This window comes from Lottia gigantea (genome assembly GCF_000327385.1).
Source record: "Lottia gigantea unplaced genomic scaffold LOTGIsca_8, whole genome shotgun sequence".
NCBI lineage: Eukaryota > Metazoa > Mollusca > Gastropoda > Lottiidae > Lottia > Lottia gigantea.
In genome coordinates, this window is record NW_008710662.1 from 433099 (window position 1) to 453680 (window position 20582).

Genomic DNA, 20582 nt, shown 5'->3' on the forward strand with positions numbered 1-20582 from the left:
TTAGGCAAAATGAGATGAAAGGATAAATGAATGTAATATTCAGTAATTGTTTTGGAATTAAACATCCACTTCTGATATTGACACCTTAAGTGACGATCTATCAAACGCTTGTTTTTGTCATAAAATTATGTTTGAGAGACCATCTGTTACATACATATAAATTCATACAACATCAATATGCAATAAAATGGTACTTCCATATTAAAGAGATTAGAGTTCTTTTATGTGTATCGGAGAAACCGATAGCATCAATTTCCACCATTCCAAATTTCAATCAATTCCATTTAGATTAAGCGTTTTATGACGTCAGTAATCGGGAATACAAGCATATTTTGCGATTAGTGACGTCATCAAACGCTTAGTTTAAACGTCTGATTGAAAATTAGAATGGTGCAAATTGATGCAATTAGTGTGCCCGATACACATAAAAGATAAAACCTATTTACAATTCTTTTAAGTCAATGCAATTCATCTTTGGCCGGAAATGGTTTTTTATCGTTCTCGAGATGAAGAATTTCTTCTTTTTGAATGTATTTTGGCTCCTACCGAAGCTGATGCAAAAAATATTCATTTACAATGGACAAAAAATTAAATGAGTTCATTGAATGCTCTAGTGTAGGTAAATATACATTGGCAGCGCCAGGAAGTGTGAAATGAGGCAAATATTGTCAGAACAACGGTTTCTAATTGTCGAGGGATCTTGAACATGTACAGCCTGTAGATCACCGGCCTTGTTTACAACATTATTGCACTAGGATAGAAAAGGAGACGATAAAAGTAAAAGGAGTAATACATTAAAACAGTTAATTAGTAAAATGATATGGATATCAAGATACAATTCTGATAATTAGCCTTACGGAATTTTGAGTTGATAACACCTGCCTGATTCTGATCAGCTGTCACTCAAACTGTTTGACAGGTAATATAAAGGTGACAGTGTTCTATATATGATATTGTATTATTATTGTCTACTAAATGACAATCATTGGTGGATTCTCTTCAGAGTAGTGTGGTAAGCGTTTCTGTTCTATATTTTATGTTTTTGTATAATGCAGCAATCTTTTAGTGGTTACCAAAACATTTTCCCCACAAAGTTTGTTAAATATTTTGTTCTATTGTATGATCTGCGTATGTTGCTGAAATATTAAGCTTTTCTGAATCTAGAATATTTATCATGTATGTTCAGCTTATGAGGTACCGTTAGTTGCAGGAATATTAAGCTTTCTCCGATCAAGAATAGGTATCAAGTATTTTCAGCTTAGTTGGTACCGTTAGTTGCAGAATTATTAAGCTTTTCTCAGATGTAGAATAGTTATCATGTATGTGCAACTTATGGGATACCGTTTGTTGCAGAAATATTAAGCTTGTCCCCGATCTAGAATAGTTATCATGTATGTTCAGCTTATGAGGTACCGTTTGTTGCAGAAATATTTAGCTTGTCCCCGATCTAGAATAGTTATTCAAGTATGTTCAGCTTATGAGGTACAGTTAGTTGCAGACATATTAAGCTTTTCCCGGATGGTTTGCTGCAGAAATAGTTTGTTGCAGAATAGTTAATATGTATGTTCAGCTTATGAGGTACCATTTGGTCCCCAAATTCAAGCTTTTGCCTTAAGTAGAATTATTATCATGATTGCCCAAATGGTCAGGTCAATATTGCATATTCTTGTATTTAATGCTACTGGGTCTTGGGGTACAGATTTTGATAGGGGATAAGATATTTTATCTGAATACTTTCTTTACCGTGTATAAAGCTGGAATTGCAATTGCTTTTATTCATCTTTTTTTTTCACATATTTGATGTGATGTGATGATCTTATGGTAAACAGGATCAGATAAGACGGCATATCTTTAAATTATTGAGAGGTGCCATGCAAAAGAAACCAATGCCATGGATACTGCGTGTCAGTATAATGTTCATGGACTGTGAATGTAGGAAATAGGTCTTAGCACGGAAGTGTCACTGTATAGATGATAATGGGGAATAACGGAAATAAGAATTTAATTATTGTAGAGATAATGTTTCGACCCGATTCGTTTAAGCCTTTATTATATCTGATATATTTCTAAAGCTACTGTTATCTCGACATCTCTATTTCCAGTCTTAAGTTTCTACTTTTACTATTAATTCAGCTTAAAAGTACTTCGTAGTGAGAACGCAGACTTATATATGTTCTTGTTGAGTACTGATTCGAATGACTGCAAGTTTTTCAATAACCATTTAAATGCAAACCCCCAAAGTAAGGTCGTTTTATGGCAGCTTTGGGTTGTATCGTAGGTGTTTGACTTATTACTTCAAGAACTTGTATTTTGTTTCTATTATCCAAAATATCCATCGTAAATAATTTTAGGTTGTTGATTGTGAATAGTATGCTTTGTGTCAATATTTTATAGATGTATTGTTAATATCCTCGAAGGCTGGCTGTTTTAAAAAAAAAACTGATTTCGCGATAACATATTATTGTGTGCTTTAGCGACCAACATGACAAATGACATTATCTGATCATGATGTCTCATGTTACAGCGAGATCTGATCTGATATTGTGATAGTTTGACTGGTGTTGATTGATAGGAATGATCGTTCATCGATTTGATAGTGTAAATGGTTGGTATTGACATATCTAAGGTCATGAATCAAATCAAATGTAACTGGCCGCTTTGCGAAAAAGGTACACAGAATCATACCAACTTTTCAGATGAAGATCAATATGCTAGATTATTTCTGAGCGCTATTTGATTCTATTGATAATCATTCATGATAATAAGATTTGAATTGTTATTTCCATGAGGTACCTTTGTTGGTATCGATGGTCCAGATATTCGTTCATTGTCTTCAGATATTGCAAAATTGGCAGTCCATCTGCAGGGAAGTTGGTTATTGCAGTACATCTGTTATCAAATTAGATACATTTGTAACTTCAATCCACTTCAATTTATCTGAAAATGTCCCACAGAAATTAGCTTCTATTTCTTGTAGAACTGGTCGAGAAATCAATGTATCTGTACTGATACCAGTTTTGTCGATCTGTAGATCTGGTACAGAATTCAAAGTACATGTGTCTGTACTATAAACAGTCTTTTAGGACTGGTATAGAAATCTGTACTGATACATGTCTTGTAGATCTGGTACCGAAATCATTGTATCTGTACTGATACCAGCCTTGTAGATCTGGTACAGAAATCATTGTATCTATACTGATACCAGTCTTGTATAACTGGTATAGAAATCACTGTATCTGTGCTGATGCCTGTCTTTTAGAACTACTACAGAAATCAATGTATCTGTACTGATACCTGTCTTGTATAACTGGTATAGAAATCACTGTATCTGTGCTGATACGTGTCTTGTAGAACTAGTACAGAAATAATTATATCTATACTGATACCAGTCTTGTATAACTGGTATAGAAATCACTGTATCTGTGCTGATACCTGTCTTGTAGAACTAGTACAGAAATCAATGTATCTGTACTGATACCAGTCTACCACAACTGAAAGTATATATCCATGATTTGGACTATTTGTCAATAGAATAATCAAGAATCATTTAGAGTAATTGTTCTCCTAATTGAGTATATTGGTTTCATTAAGAGAACTTAAGTTTCCACTAACTAGCCTTTACATCATATAATTGTATTTCTTCATTAGCATATATTGTGAAATGTGGATTTATGGCAGGTGTACGCGGTTAGTAACACACTATCGAGGAGCTGAAAGCGGATTGAATTCCCCAAGGTTGGCCACAGTCTGGTTCAAGTCCATCTACCAGAAGGGGTTGGACCATAACAGTTGTGAGGCGAATTTATCCTAGATTCAATTCACTTTTCCACTTGTTGATAAAACTTTGTATCCTGGTCAGAGGAGTGCAGTCGACATCTCTACAATAACAATTGATGCCAAAAGTACGGTTAATCACAATGGGAGTTAGGCTTCACTTGGGTTGATCCTTGAAGTACAGATGTACTTTTACGAATTTTAAATCAAGCAATATCTATTCGCAGTAAACCAATAAATCACTGTGCAGTATCTCACTCCATCATAGCATAAATTCATTAATCAATCTATAATATACAGAAACATGAGCTGTTTTCTGTTAAAAGTATGATCTTTCCAAGTTGTTTTTGGAAAAGAAATGTGAAATGACATACATGTCGGCGCCATTAAATGAATTATTTTAACATATCTGTTTCTGGGCCCATGTTTGCATATTATCAAAATGAAATAAAAATATTTTCTCAATTATACAAATATATCGAAGAAAATGTTTGTGTAATGCATATCGTGATTTCTTTTGACTCTAAATCCTTTGTAAGAACTGCTTCCCCAACGATTTCAAAATGTTCTGTGATGTTACACCGTGAAAATCACTTCCACATCTCTTAATGTCACGAAGATAAAAATCAAATTTATTCAAGTTTAACTGCTATCAAGTATACACGTAATTACACTGTGTTAACTTGCAAACTAGTCAATAAATAGAGTGATTCATTTTTCTCTCCAGAACAAAAGCAAATTACAACAACCGCTAAACCCCGAGGCCATAACGACCACCATTTGCCGTAACCAAAATAATGGTCTTATTTTTCTACTTTCAGGCAAAAAGCAAGAAGTGGTATTTAACTACAGAATGCCGTGATTGTTGACAATTTCTAAAAAATTCATTATGGCCGACGTTGAACATAGGAACAGAGTTGTATTGTTAGGCGCTGGAAATGTTGGCAAGAGCGCCATTTTAAAAAGATTTTTATTCGGCACATTTTCCTCGGAATACAAAGAGACTGTAGAGGATTTGATCACACGTGATTTTGATGTGCACGGAAACGCCGTAAAGGTCGATTTCTTAGACACTGCTGGCACAATGGTATTTCCAGCTATGAGAAAACTCTCATTAACAACTGCCCATGGCTTTGTTCTTGTGTATTCGATCACTAGCCAAGAATCTTTCGAAGAGATGAAAGGTATCTGGCAACAAATCAAAGAAGAGAGACCAAATTATCTTGAAATTCCGTGTGTTATTGTCGGTAATAAAGTAGACTTAGAGAATGATCGACGAATTGAAAAATTTGACGCATTAAATTGGATTTATACAGACGGCTTTTGTGGAGGATTTCTAGAAGTTTCGGCTAAAGATGACGAATCAATCACTGACATTTTTAAACATTTGTATGAACAATCGAGAGGCGGTATTCGCCATCTTGATCCCCTAGTTGGTCGTAGAATGAGTACGAATTCCCTAGACGAGACTGAAACGGAAAAGGCTGATGAGTGGGATAGCGATGCCAAGAAATTTAACCGAAGTCGAAGTTTAATAAGGAGAAGTAGTAAGCCAAAAATGAAACGAAATAACCGCCGTGGTCAAACCAAACACGAACCTGATTGCGTGATATCTTGATTATTTGCTCACTGGATGGACGTTGTTTTGAAACATACACCACTTCTATTGGATGTAATTGTATAAATATTTAATATCCCGCTTCCTGGTGCTTTGTAAAATGCTTTATGGTAGATAGGTATTAGGCTACACACACAAACCTATGTAGATAAAAATAGTTACCTCTAAAATGGCTGTAATGCCTAAAATCTACGAGTTCGCAAATGGGTACTTATTGTTAAAGGGAGATATACTATAAAATTTCAGTTTGCTTGGTGTTATTTACTTTTTTTTTGTATCGAAGATAAACATTCCTTGACCACATGCCATCTTACGAAATAATTACATGTTACAATTATTAGTACAAGTAAAGTGCTGAATTTTTCCCTTTATGACCCTAAAATGAATAGCGAACATGTTCTCTATTTAATTACTTATGTGATTTTACTTCAAGAATCTGGTTGTAACAAGAATTTTCTTAAATGTTCACGTGAATAAATCTTATTGTAGGGACATGTCTACAATCAGGAGACAAAAGTATTGACTTTTTGATTATAGGAGAATATCAAACACCGGTTAATGTTCATTTTAGATTGAAGAAAAATTGCATTGCTTTAGTCTTAATCGATTTATATAGCAGTTAGTCGCACTAGAAAAGTATTTGAAATTTTGATCATAGAAAAAGATAAAATTAGTTCTGTACAGGCCAATTGTTAACTGTGTTAAAATCTTGATCACTTAATATCATTTCTAGTCGCACTAGAATTTGATCATAGAAATGATAAAATCAGTTTTATACAGGCGAATTAACTGTATTAAGATTTGTATCCCCTAATATCACTTTAGTGTTAATATTTCTTAATTGACATTGAGGTATATGGAAACCAAGTATACTACTTGTTATTTTTTTTATGTCAACATTTTACATTAAACTTCAATCCCGAAGCAGCGCAAATTATAGATTAATGAGACAATTTACTATTGATATATACTTTCAGAATATTGTTATTTTCAACGTTCCAATGTGTTTCGCACACTGTCATCAGGAATATCCCGAGTCGTCAACGGTGGCAGTTGAATTAAGAATTCAGTCAGAATTTTTGGTTTGATGGTAGTTAGGTTGAAAATGCTTAATAATTTGAAAGTGTCTGCTGAGGATTTTTCATCAAAGCAAATTTACTTCAACCTTAAGCGGTTAATCCCACTAGAAATCATGTAATGAAAAAATGTTAATATTATTTTCTGCCTGAGCGCTTTTAACTTTTCCCCCAGACATGATATTTAATCGTTTTTCTGGTGCTGGTTTAGTATTGAAATTGAATTATATTTATATCTTCTATATCGGGTAATATGAGACACTTTCAATTACATTCGCCAATCTTATTTCATACTTTCCATATTTCATAAACTATAGTAGACTAGAAGAGACTAGAAGTGGCCATCTAATCTTTAATTGGTTATAACTTGATCTCGTTCATTATTTCCACTTGGGTCATCTGTATTCGGTTAGTTAACATGAGTGGCATCACTGTCTTGACACGAGAACTATATTCCTTTTTTAGTATAGACGGCGTCGAAATGATATATTTTTAGACGTGTCTTGTAAGAAATGGCTTTCAAATGGACAACCTTAGTCTCAAAATGACATTCTCTGAGAAGTGTTAGCATGCCCTGTATTGTCGGTAATAAACGCATACATTTGATTCTAGGTGTCTTATTTAATAATATAATTCGCATTTCCGTGAATTATACACAGTAGTTCACATATTTTCATCTCAAAAGGGCCAACAGGAGATAATCGAGCCTTTGCAAATACTTACCGTTATTGAAGAAACAAATACATGTTTGATTCATCGTGCCGAAACCTTATTTCGCAAAAGGTTTTTCTTAAACCAACTGTTTTTTGACCATTGCTAATAAAATCAGACTTAACTTTTGAAACTTCATGTATGTTAACTTTAGTTTATATCAGCAATTAAGTACAACATTATGTTTCGATAAATTTCATATCTCTATTCGGCGCCAAATATTATGATATATCTCGGCCAAATGATAACTCAGAAAACGATAATTTAAAAAAAGCAATTAAGTTAACTGGCCAAATAACAGACTTCCAACATGAGTGTTTCCACTTTCAATAATTATTTAGTTCAGATAAGTAAATAGGTCTACCCTCTAGTTCCCTATTAAATTTTAATGTGTCTGTAATTATAACTACTGTTTTCAGACGGGAATGATTGGAATTGTTTAGCTGGAAGATAGGTTTTTACAATAATAATTATGTATAAATGTAAATAGACGTCTGAATGTTTTCCACTGTAATGTTTATATTAAGAGTGCACAATTTTCTGTTAGTATTTATTACAATGCTACAATTACTACAGTTTACTTATTTCATATAACTATTACGTTATAAATGCCTCTTTTGTAATAAAAAAAGATTAATAAACACCATTAAGTGTCATCCGTTTTTCTATACCGTGAAGAAATTTCTATTTGTTAGCCAGTTGGATGTGCAAAATTGTAGACTAAATACTGATTCCCTGATAAAAATTTTCTTTTATTGCGGGGTATTTTTTCTGTTCCGTATTCATAACACAGACGTAAGCAGAAAAGAAGAACAAGAAATTTCCCTATCTATGCTTCGACTGTGTACATTAATATATATATATATAATACTGCTTAGCAAACCTATTGTTCATTTACTTTGCTATGTTGTGAACATTACGGGGATATGGAGTCAGGTGGAATGCCACCTGCGTAAGACGTTATTTTGAACTTGAATATGGCGACCCTCTAAGAGCTTAAATTGTTAATATTTCTTAATATTTTGCTCATTCATTACAGATTTTGAATCTTCTCATACAATATACACCAAGAACGGGTTTATATAGCTCACGTAGATCCAGAAATATCGACAATATGGATTTTGATGTGCGCCATTTTGAAATTCAACATGGCGGCAATTGCACGTAGCCGATCGTTACATAAACCTTTAAATTCCCTTACCCTCAAAATGTACATCGAGAACAGATTTATAGCTGACATAGATTCAGAAACATCAACAATAATTTCAGATATTTTCTTACGCAATTAGAATTTCAAGACTTACAAATTCAAAATGCTGAAAAACCCCCAAACCGGCATCACATCGGACCAATGGAAAATGTTTTAGAGTGGGTGTCGGTTTATTGTGCAAAAGGCTATGCAAACAGAGTTAAATCCCTGATTGTATATCGTCCACAAAAACGTTAGTATATGTCAATAAAATTATATAATCCAGAGTTGATTTAGATGTCGGATTGAGATTTAGAAGGAGTGTCATTTTATTGAACGTGATTCAATCTATAATTCTGTACTACAAATTGTTTCTCTGTTTGCCCAACTGTACAACACGTAAACCAATGTTTCATATATTGAGTAGATGTATAATTATCAACATATTTTCACACAAAAATACATTTATATCAATCAAATTAAGTGTGTGTTGAGTGGTCGTACAAGGGGGACATTCGAACCAGGAAGAAGATTAAAACAAGTCTTATATTTTAAAATCAATTTTCTACAAGGTTGTGCTGTCATAAGCTCGTTTAATACACCAGAATACTATAAATAATGGAATTTATCTTGAATGATAATGTAGATAACACTTAAAATTATCAGAGACTCTCGAGAGTCTAATTGTAAAGCAAGATGATTATCACCAAATTCTAGAGAGTCTGTATTGTATATCTTGATGTATATTTAATTCAATAAAATTTATATTAACTTCTTTCAATAGAATCAATTTTCATTTTAATGGCGATCAGTGCATTCTGGCGTAAAATATGACGCAGAACATCATATGTATATATTCAAAATATTTCTTTCTACTTCTTCAGGTGATATATTACATTTCAAATACATTCATTATTCAGAAATATAAACAATAATTTAAGATATTTTCTTACGCAGGTAGAATTTCAAGACTCCATATGCTAAACTAACAAAGTGAAACCCCTCCAAACCGGTATCACCTCAGACCAATGGCAAAAACCGGTGTAGAGGAAGGCCGCATCCAGGACAACAGCAGAAAACCCTGGTCAGTACTCTCATCTCGATTATGTATGTATTATGTAGCATTCTAAAAAGGATAAAACACCTTTCACACATATCATTGTCTACATGTATATAACAATTAGAAAAGCATAAGTCGAATTTGTAAGAAAATTACAGAAATGGTGTGTATTTGTCATTATTGAGATTTCTTGGGTATAAGAAGGATTATGTGATTATGTCCTATTATGTATGTCTCTGCAAGTTGAGAAGCTTTTGTGAGACTTTACTGACATCGTGAATGAATAGGTCCTTTTAGAAACAAAAGAACATACATGTATTTAATTCAAATAAGTTGGTCTTTGGCCAAAACCTCTTGGCAAAGATTTTTCTCAGACTAATCGTATTCATTTACGGATGGGTCGATAGGAATAATAAGGGAAAAAACATGTTATCGTATTCTATAAATAAACCTTGTCGGCCTACTAACAATCCGAACCGCTAACAAAACCCGAAAATTTAAAGCATCATTTTTCCGAAACATTGGTAGAAGCTATTGAATCATAAGTGATAAGTATTTCATAATTAAAAGTGGTATCGGGTGTCTATAAGAGTAAGCATGACTTATCTGGCGCCACATCCGTGGCTGCTTAATATATATACAACAAACACGACAAATAGTAATGTATAAACAAAAACACAGCAAATTGACTGACAACATTTTAAAATTCAAGGGACGTAACTCATGACACAGATGTTATATTGTAAGAAAAAAATGTTGCCAACACCTGCATCCATGAAGAAGCATTACATAATAAAAAAAAAGTGGCACCAAGTGATCAGAAGAGTAAGCATGCCCTGCCTGGACAACATCCGCCATTACTGCTCAATAATACATATACAATAGGGCAAAACAAAACCTAGTGTTATGTAATTTATAGATTCCTCGTGTAAAATGCTTCCTGTGATGTCAACGCTTTAACGACTGAGAAAACAGCCAATCCTCGATTGACTCCACATATTTATAGTCTAACATTTTAAATGACATTTATGTACTCCTTTGATTACACTCTTGACATTATGTAATGTACTCGTATATTCTTCATTTCACTGAAGACAATAAATATAATTTCCATGACGTTTTGTGATCTGAAAATAAAAGAAATGGAAATTTATGTCTTTATACAATGGTCCGAATGTAACCTTTTTGAACAATAGCTGCAATTGAACTCGACTATAAACCACCACGAATTTAAAAAAGATAAAATAAAATACAATTGTAAAGGCAATCTAACAGGATTTTTTTAATCATCTATATGTGATTTGCTTAGGGAAGATATGAAATGAAATAATGTTCTGCGTTTTGATATTTAAAGGCGATTCGCCTTGTCTTAAATAATAAGCAAGGTACTTATAACTTACCAAGAACCTGTGTTGTGTAGAGTTTGTACCACTGCAAAGACAATCATAATAAATAAACCTCGACATCAATTAAAAGTTGTCCTACAATTTTTTGCAAACTTTTGGTATCTTCAGAACCTGGCACTCGGCAAAAATCTATCATATAAATTTTCATGCCCGATTCTGTCATGGATCGAATTTGATCGAGTCCTTTAAAAGTCCACGAGGGCTGTTAACCATTGGTTTTTATTATTTTTACTCGTACGTCTCGAGACCATTGTGAACGTGAGATCGAATTCGTCAAAATGTAATCCATTCTGCACCATTTTCAAGCCTTCGAACATCAGATTTATTGTTTGTAGATCTAGACCAGTAATTGTCCATGAGGATTGTTATCCATTGGGTTTTACTGTTTCCTGGTATTTCGCAGGTTAACAAGAAAGACACAATCGTGTACGCGAGAATTTCACACAATGTCTTTATTGTCTTCGCACATGCAATATGCTTTTGAACTCAGAACTGTAAGAGTCCATGAGAGTTGTTACTGTTTTCTGGTATTCTGTCAGTTAATACTTACAAAAAACAATTAGGTACGTGATATAGAATTCCACACACCGTCTTTCATTCTGACAGATGCTGACAGTTTTACCAGATCTCCAACTGATATTCTACAAGAGACTTATCATCAGAATCACTAGTAAATTAACATACTAGTTCATATCGTGAACATTGATTCAATGATTTGTAGTGTCAGTAAAATCACCAAGTTGTATCCTCCATGACAACATCAAGCAACCCAATTCCATAGGTCACTGCAATTTAAATTAATATATGACAACAAAAGCAAAAATATCACAAAAAAGAACTGACAGAAGAAATCATTGAACTTAAAACACATTTGTGTGTAACTAGGACATTATTAGTCAAGAGTTTAGAAGTCCGACGAACGCATTTATTCTGTAATTTGAAACTATAATTGCTTTATTCACAATACATTTTCTATCTTCTATTTAGAGAGTCACATTTATTTTAAAAGAATAAGAAGATAATGAGGACGTTAAGTCGGTAAATGTCACAAAAAGTCTGTTTCATTTTAGCTATTAGATGAATTTGAAATGTTTGACAAATAGATTTGTTTTGTTCTGATGTTCAAGTATTAGTTGGTTAAGAACAAAGTATTCAATTTTCTTTTGAAGATCGCACGATCAACTTCTATTTCATTTTACAAATACATGACAATATAATGGAATAAACACAATTCTTTAATAGAAATTGACACATAACGTTTCATTTTCTTTTCTTCTTTTTCTTCTGTATTCTTTCATATCGAGCAGAAATACAATAAGCTGTGTTATCACAAACTATTCAAGACATCAAAATTTATGGCCATACTTTGTGTATTCCAAATTTATAACTAGTAATGCATGAACCGGTTTTGGATGGACGAGTCAAGGAATCAGTTCATTACAAGGTATTGCAATACATAAATTCAGAAGACAAGGTATCTAAAAATGACTTCCAGCAACACGGGTATTCAGACCCTCCCTCCCCCACTATTTAATCGGATTCCATTGAATAGTAGCTAAGTTAAAAAAAAGTATATTATGTTCAAAGACCAATATTCAAGGTATTTTCTCACAATCGATGCAAAATTTACAGGCATTTCGATTTTAATTTGGATAATTGAAAAAGTTTACAGCGTAGATATTTTCAGTTTAAAATATAAATTTTTCAGATAACGCTCGAACATTATTTAAACTTCATTTGTAACTTTGTGGGCCAGATATTTAAAGGGATTATAAAGGTTTTTAAAATCTGTATGTGTATCGGGGACACAAATTTGCACCATTCCTATTTTCAATGAGAAATCTGTGGTTCCTGCAATTTCACTTAAAATAAATGTTTGATGACGACACTAAATGCAAAATATGTTTTTTATCACACGAGGCCTTTCGCACTAATTATAAGTAACGTAATCAAACATTTATTTTTAGTATAATTGCAGGAACCACAGACGTCTGATAAATTGATTCTAACTGTGTCCCCAATACACAACTTTTTTTTATAAAACCTCTCTGCAGTCCCTTTAAATGGCAATTTGATAACTTTCAAGTTAAAATATTCCCAATGTGTGCCAGGAAGCGTCTGAAATTTGATAAATCAATTACATTTAAAAGTTGAAACAAATTCATTCGGGATAAAACTGTCTGTGAAATTGTCATAAATTCTTCATTGTTTCGGAAAACAAGTGGAACAGCAGACAACATTTCTACTTGTTTCGTTATTGTAAAGTAATAATGTCGATTATTTTGATAAAAGTAATTAATGATAAACATATCAGGTGTTGTCTGAGAGCTAAGATCAATATAAATGGTTCAGTGCACATTTCTTAAGTTTGTGGTTAAATCTGGTACAATATTAATTTGATTGAAAGCAGTTGTTTAATATTTGCTATGCACAAAAAATGTAAAAATTTGACTTGAGATAAATGAAAAATTCAAAGGGTAAATAATTGGAATTATTTTCCAGATAACACTCGAACATTATGTGAACAACATTCGCATTTTTTCGCTGTTTGGACCGAGCTGTAACAGTGTATTTCAAATGGTATAGGTCAACTGTAGGAAGTGGCCAGAGTGGAGCTTGGAGTTCAAATACAATTATATGCGTTTACTTTAGACTATGAAGGCTTTACTCTCCAGTCATCAATGGAGACGAGGCTATTGGCAAACACGATGATGTCTGAATGTCCAATTGAGCAAATGGCAAAATATAATATACAATTATGTGTATTTAGCAAACTGAAATCTCAATTTAATCAATGTTATTGTGTAGTTTCAGTTGTATTTTAAGCAATTTCAACATCACCCGTGAAGTTAATCGTGAGAAAAGAGAAGTGAACAATAAAAATTTGTGAAAGAAAGATAAATAGATTAAATTGGTTAAAAAGAGGGAAATTGTGCCATGTCACATAAACATACCATAAAATATAATCTTTTCCTCCGCCATTTTGAAGTAAGTATTCACCCAATCGGTGGAATTTCCGGTTCCACGAATTTCGAATGTGTAGAAGTCACCAATCGAGCGCCCAAAAAGAGGTTAGTTCTTATATTTATTGGTATCTTGGTCAGCATGTCTTCTGTACCACCTAAATTAAAAATTGCATGAATTCAATTGCTGGCTTGCATTTTTATCCTGCAGTATTTTAACGTGAGAGACTGGATGTTTATTATTATTATTTAGCAGTGCACTGGAAAGAAAAATATCAAAGTATAAGAATGAAAAATCACGAGTTTCTGTAATACAAGCGATTAGGACTAATCTACATATCTTGTTAATACCTCGTCATTAGAACAGACGTTTCAAATATCATTACTTCTTTGATGGTAACCACATTTCCTTTGTAGTGAAACTAATCTCTGGTCTTAAACCTTATTATACGGTCTATGTTATACTATTAGTACTGTAATCCATATCTGGGAGTCTTTATCATTCCTACTTATTCTTCTCTTCAGCCACATCTATTGAAATTTATACTTATTACAAGCATAACTTTTCAAATAGACAAGGGTAAATTTTCTATTCCAGCGATTCTTACTTTCAATCTCAATTAACTGCTACATATCTCTATTATCTGAATTGACATAGCCCATCGAGTCAATTTAATAAAACACATACTGATAAACACATGTTGATAAACACGTGAACACATAAATAGTCAATTAAAGAAGACCAGTTCTACATTTCCATTCGATGCCAATCTTCATTCAAAATAAATGTCGTTCCATACCAATACTTGTGAAGTCCGATTTCTATAGATACGTTTGATTCATTCAAGACATTTGCCAGTGCCGATTGTTTAAGGATAGGTTGTGCTATAAGATACTATTATTTATAAATTTCTAGTCATCGTATTGTTCTTGTAGAATTTTTATTTCATGATATACATCTCATAAAAAATGCCAGGGATATCATATAAACATCTATACTATTTTTGACTCCAGAAAACCTTGTCGTATTCTAGCTCACTATTGCCGACTGAACTGAACACATATGTAGATACGAGTGGTAACCCTTTGCAAGAAAACGTCTCTTCTCGAGAATGATTTGGTGAACTCCAGTATACATCAGTAGGTGCAAATTATGTTCAAGCGATGCGTTTTGACTGTCGGTTTCATTGTGTGTTGCTTGGATTTCGGGTTTCGTTGTGCGGTTTGGGTCGTCAGTTCTTAGTTTATTTATATGAATTCCTATTAGATTAAAGCGGTAGGTTCTCAAGTCTTCAGAGTGTTTAGTCCTTGATTTGATTGGTATCTAATACCCTCGATAAAACAGATCAGACTCAACCTCTCAATCTAACCTCATGACAATAAGTAGAACATCTTTTCAAAAAGAAATCTCCACAAATCGATGATGACCTGATAAATTAACAGTAAGATGTCATTCTTCATCAGTGAGAAAACGTTGCTTAATTTTTTGTCTCCTTTTTTAACTATATAAAAATACGGGCAATAATAATTGTGTAACCACAGTATTGTGAGTGAACAGAAATGACGTCTTGCAGGTCTTCACACTGTCTCGATATTGACACAAGATGGCTACACGAAAATTTCGAATGAAGATGGTCCCATTTTCGATCAATAGCCATTCAAGAGCCGAAGCAAGTATGAAGACTACAGACGGCACGATGGTAGCATAACCACGCACGATCGCTCACGAACCACACACGAAAGCAATAATAAAAGGTGGGTTTTAATTAAGTAGTTTTCATTCAGGACACGGGAGGGCACATCATGTCTATACGCATTGAGAGTGCGATTCGTTCGAAGTAGGTCGTGAATACGTCACGTGTAATAAAACGGCGGGAAAATTCAGTTGCTGATTAAAAGTAAGGGGAGCAAAACATTAATTCTAATATCAGTTCTACTTTGGCAGTAATATAAGAATCTAACTGTTTATTTCAGTAATCAGAAGAAGTAAACTGGACAACTGAGAGTTCAGAGTCGCCAACCAGAGAGAGAAGGGGAGAGACATAAAATATAATATAATATAAATAATATACTATGTTAGTTGTCGTTGCATGTTAAGGACAAATTGGAGCTGACTGATAGTGAAAAACGACAAGAAAGTCAGCTTGCAGATGAACACATTGAGCCTACCAAGAAGTAATCCGAGACATCCTTCCGTGACCAAAACATCATTTGGAACATCCAGATCTACAAGATAGGCTGGTTCCTTTCATCCCGCAAAAGCAGAAAATCAACATAGCCACTCCTTTCTGCATGTACCTGGAAGCCGAACGAATCGTCTGTATGATGTGTAAGACCATCAAAGTTCTAAACCATGAAATATAATTATATAGAATTGCATACATTTGAAATTAATTTATTTGATGTCACTAAAATCGAGCTTGTATTAAACATAATCATATATGTCCTTCCAGTTACTGGAAAGTGTCCAGACAATTCAGGATAAGACAAGCTTCTGGACACCAAATTAGTCTCTAAGAAGGTGCCCTGTCGGCATTCCAGTTGCAGCTGTCACAGCCACCTGTTGTGATCGTCAGTCAACTTCAACGGTACTTGCTACCAAAATGAACAGACCCGTATATCAACATCTTTATTGTTTCCTGTGTACATCTGGTGTCAATTTCGAACAGTGTGCCTTACTTTCTAAACCTTATTGGGTCAGTGTAACGAACGGACACCGCATAGATAGAAAGAGTGATTTAAGCCAACTCTTTTAAATTTAAACTAATTGTGTTTATTTCGAACGGGAAACCAGAATTTCTTCATTCACTGAGTTAAATCTCTTTAAGGGTGTTGTTACCTTCCCATCACAGGGCTTCCTTTTTCCTCCCTATTTCACGAGTCTTGGAATTATGATGCTTCGTTATAATCCTAAACTGGTCCGCTATTCCATCTAAAAGGGTCCACTTCATAAATGCACCCTACAACTACAAGTTTGTAATTTTCGAAGACATAATTGTGGATTATAGCCGTTTTGAGACTAGAGAAATTAATGCTATTATTAAGGTAATTAGAAACTCGTAAAGTCGGTAATAATTGTTCTTTATATAAAATGATTTTTTCACCTGAGATGATTAAGGTACATTATTACATGATATCAAATGTCGACATAACATCATCTTACAGCCGAGATAAATAATAGTTCGTGGAAAAAAATTCGTTTCGTTTCAGTTTCGTTTTATGCTGCAAATGTCATTTGTAAAGGAGTGATTAATAAAAATTAAAAAAATTCTTTTCTGCAAAAATATCCTTATGTAACTCACTGAAAATATCTCGATGTTTTTTTTACATAAAAGCCACAAATTCATGTCTTTAACATAAGCGAAAATCGATAGTTATTAAGAAATTTAATACGTAAGCTCTTCAAATGTCGCTAACTTTAACAAACAGTTTTTTTTTCTATCAAGTTTGATATATCACAACTAGAAATATGTAGAGAAGTGAAGTCAATTAGATTTAATATTTCCTCGAGTAAAAAACTATATTTCATGACGTTGATATATATCAAAGTTTTACGTTGCCATGGTTTTTACAAATAGTATATATTTAAAGGATGTTCATAACAGAAATAATATGAAATACAGTGATTATAGGCGAATTATGTGATTTTTGTCAAATTGGGTAATCTTATGCAACGTTCGGGGTACTCTATAAGATTTGAAGAACTATGGACTATAGAAATAGCTAGCTGAATTTATCTTATCTTATAATATGACGTCATCTATCTGGAGTCAACAACAGAAACATATTGAATGGCGACTGAATATTTTTGAATTCCGAATCAAAATTTAAATTGTTAAGCCAAAACTGAAATTCGTTCAACTAACTGCTTATCAAAATTTTCAAACAAAACAGAATCGTTGAGTTGTAAGTCGAGAACAAGGTCCATACTTATCTCATAACTAGCATATGATTTATGCAACGTTTCGACGTGTTCCCCGTCATCCACAAGCACATAATGATAATAATGAAATGCAAACTATATAATTATATATATACTGTATATATATTTGGGCACTTAAGAAAATACAATAGATAATATGGGCTCAAAACAGAATAATCTTTTTTTTTTTAAACTTTATCTGGTTATAACTTTTCAAGTTTAAACTATAGAAAAGGGGTTATATAGGCGAATACCTGTTCCCCGATCCTTTTTCATATTTATGTGAATGAAATATTGTTTAAATAAGAAGTGTTAATTCTGATTTTGGACTGTAGATCGGTGCACATCTGTTTTTTATTAGTACGAATAGTTCTTATACTTCATAAAAGCTTTAACAAGAAGAACTACAGCAATACTATATACCACCCTTCTACGCAGCGACTAAAGGCCAAGAAATGCATTTTTGATGGAGATGTGATTTATTTAATCGTACAAATATAACAATATTAAAAGGAAACTCATTTATCCTTAAGCCCTTTATTTTCAAAAATCTTCCACCCCACTAGAATGGGTTCAATTTAGTGGAGGCTTTTTCTAATCCAAGGTTCTGCAGCCGCCACTGCTTCGACGTGTGATTCTCGCAGTATGTATAGGTTTATCAGAAAAGGAAGCACATTTAGAGCTTTTTTTTTGGATGACATCTGTTATGTGATTTATGTTTCCTATTACATTATGTCTCCAACTCAAAAGGAAACGGGTTTTAAAAATCCAATTTCCGCTACACAAGTCATTGGTTTTCTTACACATGTATTGTATGGTTTGATTGTCTCAGGCCTAGAATGTAACAGAAAGGTGAATCAGTGCAAATATATGTGAGCTAATGAATGACATGTAATCTCATACAAGTAGAGAGTAGTAGTTCTTAATTTACTCAAGAAAGGTAATAACTTTGTTATAAATAAAAAAAGAGTGACAAAGCTTCATGTTGTGTCATTTGAATCGAGTGAGTCAACTAAATTATGCATAACGCTATCTTTTCGTAAAGCCGAAAGAAATTGCTTCTATGATCAACATAATTCTTGACAATTTGGTCAAAGCAAGTTCTCTCAAACCAAAATAACATAAGAAAAAACTATCTGCCAAACCTGGTGGTCGTGAGAGAAATTTGAACACATTACCTAAGATCCAAAAGAATTCTTTCAAAGAGTGGTTAATCCCTAACCGGATCCCTTTAGGAGTGTCAGATTACCAGTACCATCAGTATGCCGACATCGATCCTATATTAAGGACACGGCTATTCCGGCAGAGCATGAGATAGTACCTTCGGAATTTCAGCCCGGTTTCACCCGGTCACTGATGCATGAAAGAGGGGCTGTCATGGAAAAACGTCTAGACAATAAACCGAGGTCGGTGTGCCACAGGCAGCCTGTGCTGCTGTTCTGGCAAAATTTCCTCATTGCATCCTGCGTGGTATAGAAAAATAGGACGTAAAACTCCATTCATTACTTATCATCTAAGGACACGACTTATTTTGTCAATAAAATTAAATTAAAAACCTTGCAGTTCCTCGGAATGCTGCTACACGTTACATTAATATCGATAATACTACTGGGTTAGTGGCGATCAAAAAAAGAATAGAAACCCCGACATGATCAATAAATCCTAGAGCTCCTTGTCCATTTGACCATTTTCTATATATTTTTGGGCATGGACATATTCTTCAGAGCAGTTTTGGGAATTTTTCGAAAATCTCAACCACCACCAATCCATCAAACACGCGACCCGCTAACGCCAGTAGCTAACGCCAGTAGCAGAAGGCTCTTCTCAAAGAAACTAATACTCATCACACTGTTGTACAAGAGTTTATTTCACCCAAAGTTACCTTTTCTTACTGGGATATGTTTTACTAGGAACGTACTTTCATTAAAAAAGAATTTTTCCCAGCTTTTCACTTGTTTATAATGTTACCAAGATAGAACACATTATCCCCAAATGATATACCCAAGTAGTATAGTCTTATTATTTGCAAACTTTTCAAGGAACTAATTTAAAATCTTGTTGTTACAAAAGATACTAGTGGGGATTTCTGCTATACAACAAAGCGGTTTACTAAAAATTCAGCTTTTACCATATTCAAAGTTGGAAACGTTGTAATTTGAATTGATTATGGCAAGATAGCATGTGGGTTTTGTCGGATTTCGACGTATACCATTAATCTTATATAACGATACAATGTACAAGATCCATAATCTATCAGAAATATACATTTAACATCGACAGGTGGCTACATTTCCAAAGCCTCAAGGTTATTTAATGTAGGTATTGATTCCCGAGGACCAATTCGTCCGTAAAATGGCGAATTTGCTTTACATGTATATACATATTATAAACCTTAACGTAAGAATTACAGCTCAAGCAATAGTCACTACGTCATGTCTAGTAAAATAACCAAATCTCCGACCTCTGAAATAACTCTAGTTAACAACCTCATTATCAACACAATACCAGCTGCCCTTGCCTCTTTGTGCCAAATCCTTCTTCCCAAGGATTGAAACCCGATCATAACCAGGTCGTTTTTAACTATCTGATATACATTAAGCACACATTACATATAATCTGGTCGATCCTAACAAACACAATCGATCATTTTTTTCGGATAAGATGGACTATAGAGGGGGATCGTTGCCAAAAGTATTCACAAAGTCAAACTTGAAAACAAGGCCTCGACTTTACAAAGTCATATTTCAACATTACACAATTACAAAATAAACCTTTCTAAAATCAAAAAGTCAATGTACTTATTACAAAGTAGAGATATTGATAGTTTACTTTTCAAACTTTATTTCACATCAGACACCATTCA

At 33.5% G+C, this 20582-nt stretch overlaps 1 protein-coding gene across 1 annotated transcript; it reads left to right on the top strand.

Moving 5' to 3' along the window:
• Nucleotides 1–993: 993 nt before the first annotated feature.
• LOTGIDRAFT_229516 (hypothetical protein) lies at nucleotides 994–5517 on the top strand. The gene is made up of 2 exons (XM_009066819.1): nucleotides 994–1012; nucleotides 4596–5517. The coding sequence occupies exon 2, from the start codon at nucleotides 4664–4666 to the stop codon at nucleotides 5390–5392; it is 729 nt and encodes a 242-aa protein (XP_009065067.1). The 5' UTR covers nucleotides 994–1012; nucleotides 4596–4663; the 3' UTR covers nucleotides 5393–5517.
• Nucleotides 5518–20582: the final 15065 nt, after the last annotated feature.